At 33.9% G+C, this 6,904-nt stretch overlaps 1 protein-coding gene and 1 long non-coding RNA gene across 2 annotated transcripts; both read left to right on the top strand.

Annotated features, from left to right (window-relative positions):
* Positions 1 to 2,162: 2,162 nt before the first annotated feature.
* On the top strand, positions 2,163 to 3,214 carry LOC114750567 (P34 probable thiol protease-like; the record flags this gene model as incomplete). Its single annotated transcript, XM_028939163.1, has 3 exons — positions 2,163 to 2,643; positions 2,872 to 3,104; positions 3,191 to 3,214. Coding segments are annotated over exons 1-3 (738 nt in total), but the record flags the coding sequence as incomplete, so codon positions are not given.
* Positions 3,215 to 3,216: 2 nt separating this feature from the next.
* Positions 3,217 to 3,810, top strand: LOC114750560 (uncharacterized). The gene is made up of 2 exons (XR_003740676.1): positions 3,217 to 3,316; positions 3,433 to 3,810. It is a non-coding gene; the product is annotated as an uncharacterized LOC114750560 (long non-coding RNA).
* The last annotated feature ends 3,094 nt before the right edge of the window (positions 3,811 to 6,904 follow it).

The following is a 6,904-nucleotide window of genomic DNA, read 5'->3' as shown; positions in this document are numbered from 1 at the left end:
GCACTTGAAAGCAGCTTTTGTATGAATTCCTTGTTTGAATTGAAGTGTTGATTTCATTGTCAGAGTTCTAAGCAATAGTAGTGGCGTCTGTAACGTTGAAGAAGACAAATATTTATTTATTATGTCTACAATTCAAGAAATCACGGTTTACTCGTAACAAGGTTATGACTTATGAGTTTCAATATTAATTAATTGAGATTCTTAAGGTGTCCTTCACATGCATCATCATAATAATAATAAAAAAAAAAGACATTATATTATAATAGCTGCCTGATATATAAAGTTAATATTTTTTCGAAAAATGTTAGCCTTGATTCTTCCTCATTGTTAGCTGCGCTTAGGGTTAAATTTCCAAAATTATTGAAAGAATCTTTTAGTTTTTGGCCAGTCATATATATATAAATATATATATATGTCTCTCTGCTACAAATAACGCTCATTAGAGTATAAAAGTCTCTTCTCTTTAAACAATAACATAGTGACCTTCTTTAATTGAGGCGTCCGCGATTTGCGTAACAGAGAACAAGACGAAGATTTTTTTCATCAGTTTATCAGCAACCATTCACTCCAAATTGTTTTGGTTTGACACAACGAAAATTGTCAAAATATGTCAAAATCTATACATCGATGAATTATTCCCTTTCCCTTGCCTGAGTCATACTAAACCGTATTCAAAACGTACTTTAAGGCTTTGTTTGGTTCAATGGAGGGGAGGGGATGTTAATTAATGCGATGGGAGAGGAGGAGAGGAGGAGAGAGGAGCTTATGAGTCTTGTTCAGTTGGATGAGAAGGGAGTGGAAGGAAGGTTTCTTGTTTGGTTTAGGAGGAGAGGAGGGGGGCTAATTATAAGTTAACAAATATGTCCTTATCTCTTTATTTCGATTTCTTTATTATTTTATTACAATATTTATATAATAGTAATTATTTTCTAATTTATGAATATAAAAAAATCAGTTATCTTGAGACATAACAAATAGATTATAAATAATCATAGATCAAAATAAATGTCAATAAAAAAAAATATTATAATCTTTAGCATATTATATAAATTATAAATAAATTTAGGGTTAATATAATTTTTGGTCCCTCAAGTTTGCTTTTATTTTGGTTTTAGTTCCTCAATGGGCAAAAAAGTCCAAGTTTTTATTGGATTACAAGAACCAATATTTTAAATGAAAAGAAACTTGAAGGACTAAAACCTATGATTTGAAATTTGAGAGGCCAAAACCAAAGTGAGGGTAAATTTAAAGGACCAAAGTTTGTATTAAACCATAAATTTATGCAACAAGCTTTGAAATATTCTATCCTTAATCAGATAACATGCGCGGCCTCATGTGCCTAATTGGATAACACACAAAATTTTATGTAAGAAAATGAAATTGAATTAAAATAGGTATATATAGACAGGAATATCAACAGATTTGGCGATTGATAATATTATTTTAATGGATCCAATGACTCATATAAACCAAAAAATAATAGCTTCATATAGAATAAATAAATGAAACAAAATACTAATAATACTGATAAGATAAATGAAGTGGGGGACAGGCGAGAGGAAAAGATAGGGAAGATTAATGGCGGAGAGCGTGGGGAATGATGAAATTGGAAAAAGAAAAGAACATGTGAGGAGTGAAAAAAAAAATCTATAGAGCAATTTGTAGGGGCTGAAAAGGAAAAAGAGTGAAAAACAGTTTTTACTAAAAAGGATAAACTATGAATATCCAAAAACTAATATAAGTAATTTGGTCAGGATGAGACATAATATTTTTTTTTCTTTCAAAAAAACCCCAAATCTGGAGGGGAGGAGAAGAGCACTAAGACAATTTTTTATCCTCCCGTCTCTTCCATTTTTTTTTTCCAACCAAACACAATTTCTCCTCCCTTCCCTCCAAAAACCTTCCAGCCAAACAGTGCATAAGATTATTTTGAAAAAAAGAGGCTTTAAGATTATTGACACGTTCTTGTGCGTCAAGGATGGGTAACGCGTTGATCGGTTATAAATATCATCCGTCAAATAAAAAAATAATATTGACGTCAATCTATGTCGTTTTCTTCTGCAAGTAACAAGAATTGTCTATAAATAGCTCGTGGATGAATTCACTTCCATGCAAGCTTATTTGAAGTTTCATTTCTCAGTAACTGAAACAACAAAATAAGCATGGCTTTCTACACTAGTATGTCTCAGTTCCTTTTTCCCTTGATCTGGTGTTCTATTCTGATTTGTCTCTCTTCAGGATTCCCTACCAGCGAATCATCAGTTTCCCCTTCAAAGGCTGAACAAGACTTTGAAATGTTCCAGCAATGGATGGCGGAGCATGGAAGAGTCTACGCAAACTCTGAAGAGAGCAACACTAGATTCCAAATATTCCAAAGAAATCTCAAGTACATCACTGTGACAAATGCCAAGAGATCCAATTCCTCTGGTGCCTATCGTTTGGGACTCAACAAGTTTGCTGATATGAGTCCTGAGGAGTTTAAGAGAGTGTACCTCCATCCCCTGGAGGTTCCGACCACCATCGCGCCGGCTACCTCGAGGCCGGGACATAGGCAGCCCAACAATTCATGTGAAAATGCACCTCCTTCCATGGATTGGAGACAGAAAAGAGTGGTGACTCCTGTCAAAAACCAGAAAAGATGTGGTGAGTTGCTCTTGTATATATATTTTATTGACGAACATAGAGTTAAAATACATGCTAGAAGAAAAGAACACAAGCTCAAATTCCCACAAGCACACTCCGAGCTTTAATCTTGACGCTTCCTGCCCCAACAAAAATTAGTCTCTATTCTTGAGGATATTCTAAATTATATTTATATAATTCTTTGGAACCTCAAAGGGCTAATACCTTGATTAATGTTTCATGGTTCAGGAAGTTGTTGGGCATTCGCGACCACTGGGGCAATCGAATCAGCGAATGCAATAAGAAACGGGGAACTTGTTCGCCTTTCTGAACAAGAACTTCTGGATTGTGACCTCACCAACCATGCTTGTTCAGGAGGATTTCCCGTGACGGCCTTTAAATGGGTTGTCAAGAATGGCGGGCTCAGTAAAGAAGATGATTATCCTTATGTGGGGGAAAAGGGTCATTGCAAAGCTGAAAAGGTTTGTTTCTTTACTTTGTGGAGATTTTGAAGTACATCTATATATCTTTTCCTCATCTGATTTGTGCTTTCTTTATGTTCCTTCAGAAAAGTGTTGTGAAAATAAATGGCTATGAACCCGTAAAGCAGTCGGATCATGCTCTCTTGTGTGCCATCGCTAATCAACCTATTACGGTGGGTTTGGATGCAACACCACTTCAATTTTATCAGGGCGTAAGTCTTAAGCTTAATCTTCTATCAGTCTTTTTAGTTTTAAATTCGATGGTTAATTAGTTAACCATCAATCTCATAAATTTTTTCTAATTATTTTTGTTTTATTATTTTGCCAGGGGATTATTGATGGTGAAAGTTGCCCCATGGGAACTCAACCAAATCATGCAGTTTTGATCGTGGGATATGACTCAAAAGATGGCAAAGATTATTGGATTGTAAAGAACTCATGGGGAGAAGATTGGGGAATGAACGGATACTTCTTGATTCAAAGGAATTCAAAAGCACCAAATGGAGTTTGCTCTATTAATACTGCCGCTTCATACCCAACCATATAGACTAGTACCACTAAGTTGCCGTCAATTTCTGATTTGGCGTTGTTATGAACTCTAAGTATGTCTACCCTAAATTTTAAATAAAGAGTCAGAAACTATTGGTTATAATATATTTATGTATTGACCATCAGAATCCTACTCAGATTTATCAATTTTACTTTTGATAGCATATTACTTTAATTTTAATAAATAATGCGAGTCTATGAGAAAATATGCATATCTTCTTCTTCTCACCCCCTTTTCTGTACAAGATAAAAAATGTGCGCCTTATTATACACACCCCCCGCATTCCTCATAAGTGGTTTATACCTCAGTTTTTTACAAATCTCAAACGAATAGGACACTGACAAAGTTACTTTAGGAACATATTTGTTCTATTTAAAATAAAATACTTCAAAAGCCTCAATAACTATAGTAGATCGTTCGTAAATATGACATAATAAAATCATTTAATTAGCAAAACTAAAAACAATCATTTGGACAAACCCAACGGGAGAGCATATTTCATGCTCATCACAATATGAACATGGAGTGCTCATCGCAATTTACACTATCTAGATCACTTTTTCATAGTTCAGATTGAATTTAAATTTTTTATATATTTTAATCAATTTTTTGTTTTTATAGATACAGAATTTAACATAAATATAATATCATAACTAACATATCTTTAAAAAATAAATTTATTATTGAAAAAATTGTATATTAAAAATTTTAAATTTGAACCCTCCATATTAAATTTTGGATGGTTTAGATCGCATCACAATGATGAGCACATGGTAATCATTATTGTGATGAGCACTGAATGAAGACCCATACGTAAGTTAATTCAAATTGAAAACAAATCAACAAGGATCTGGATTTAGTAAGTATCTATTATTAAGTTTACTTAGTTTGAATAAAATTATTATTATTGTTGTTGTTGTTGTTTATAAAATATAAATTATTTAATTTTAAGGGTTTGTTAGAATTAAGAGTACGCATTGACCATACCAAGCCAGGTTGATGCTAAGCCTGAGGTCTTGGTTTGATAAAGGCCTCAGGCTGCATAATGCAGCCCATGGTTAGGTCTAATCCAGTACAAACCTGAAGTTGGCTTGGACCAGACTTGGTTCAGGGGACTGCCTGGACCAGTCTAAATGGTTGAGACCTCATTTATTTATTCTTTAATTTAGACAAATAAAAATAATGAAAAAAAAAGAAGAATCCATACTCCATCCAAATGCTAAAACGAAAAAAAAGAGAGGGGCCAATGAAAATAGCAAAAAGAATTTGTGGGTTAAAAAAAGAAAAATCAACAAGACCATCCAAATTCCAAACTCCCAAATGTGGAGAGTGGAGACTTCGCCTATGTGGGTGGAAGACTGTGGAGACTAGAGAGAAGAACATGAGGTTTGTCGAGAGAAGGGAAAAAAAGAAGAAGAAAATTTCCCATTCAATGATAGTTGAATTTATTCAGATAGAAATTAAATAAGTAGAAATTAAAAGTTTTTTCTTCAAAATACCCTTATTTATAGGGAAAAGAGAGAGTATGAGAAAGAGAATAAAAAATTATTATAATATGGAGAATTATGAAAGAGAGAAATTGTTGATGGAAAGGGATGATGGTTTGAAAAATGGGATAATAAATATATTGGATATTAAAATAAATAATTAATAGAGGAAAAATAGAAAATTTGCTACAAAAATTTGAGACAACTTGCAAATGTTACTTGTATTTAGAGATAAGAGGATGATAGTAGTTATTGCTTATAAAAAGGGATGAAGGGAGTAGCTAATGAACATTTTTTAATTTTACCCTTCTTGACTTCAATAGATGAGAAAAAATATAAAACATATTTTTTATACACCCTTCCTTTAATAAGAGCAAAATGTGAAAAAATTATTAATTTAATATATTTCTTGGTTTGTGGGATTATAGTGTAAATGACTTATAAATAAGGATAAAGTGGCATGCATAAAACAGGTTTATCAATAACCATTAACCACAATCAAATCGTTGTCTATCACCCCACCCGTTTTATATACTTCTTTAGGGAAAAGTAATTTGGAGGTCCTTATAGTTTTCCTCTATTTTGAATCAAGTCCTCAACTTTTTTTTTATCAGGTCCTTTAACTTTAAGTTGTTACACAATAGTCCTTGCTATTAAATAAGATCAAACACCATCAAAATTTTCTGTTAGAAAATGCAGCACCACATCCAAAACATCTTCTCCATTGAAATATCTTCACCGTCTGTGTCTACCCTCGTACCTGAGCTCTTAGACCAAGCTTTCCTCCGTCATTCGCTTACTCCATCAACATCTTCTCCTTCCCCTCCTTAACGCACAAAATTCAAAATGGAGAATAGATCATCACATGTATTAGCAAAAACAAGAACAACGCACTTTTAGTAATTCCACAATTCATATGCAACATGCCCATCCCAATTGTCCATGTTCTATAACCACAATGGCTCGCACATCCATCCCTCTTTTGAATCCATGTACACAACTTCCTTCACCAATTCCAATATTATTATCTCGCTTAGTTTCTCCAACTTAGTACCTAGGTCTATTGTTGAAACTAGCCACAATGAGGACAGCTTATCAATAGGCCAAACTTATCTGAGCAGCCTTCGGCAACTAGCATGCCACTTGCATGTCTCGAGGAGCGAGTGACGACCCAGGATGAGGAAGGATGTTGATCAGCTTAGGGAAATCGAGAATTGCATAGCTTCCTTTAATGCTCCCAAAGTAGAGACATCATGTGCTTTGACTACCATTTTTAGAGTTGGGAATGTAATAAGCAAATTTCAAAGATGCAGTTGCCCCAATTTTGAAGTGAGAAAGTGTTATAGGTGAATGAATGGTGAGGTCAGGAGCATGGTGAAAGAGAGAAGATGTTGAGAAGCAAGCCAAGGAGGGATGAAAGCTTGGCCTAAGAGCTTGGGTATGGGGGAAGAGATAGACAATGAAGATGTTTCAAAGGGAGAAGATGTCTTGGACGTTCTACAGTGATTTCTAATAGAAAATTTTAACAGCGTTAGCTTTTATTTAACCGTAGGGCTAACACATGGAGGAAAATGTCCAAGGACTTGAATCAAAATGGAGGAAAACTATAAGGACCTCCAAATTACTTTTCCCTACTTCTTTGAGCATATGTATAAGACGTTTTTAGTATACTTCACATAGGCTAAAAATAACATTGAATCGTATTAAATTTATGTTAAAATATAATAACTTTTCAACTACGCCCTTATCTAATGTATACACAT

The sequence above is a fragment of the Neltuma alba genome, unplaced genomic scaffold (assembly GCF_004799145.2).
Source record: "Neltuma alba isolate B1F8T4 unplaced genomic scaffold, ASM479914v2 tig00006530_pilon, whole genome shotgun sequence".
In the NCBI taxonomy this organism is placed as follows: domain Eukaryota; kingdom Viridiplantae; phylum Streptophyta; class Magnoliopsida; order Fabales; family Fabaceae; genus Neltuma; species Neltuma alba.
Note: the sequence above shows the minus strand (reverse complement) of the source record. Positions and strands in the feature narration are given on the sequence as shown.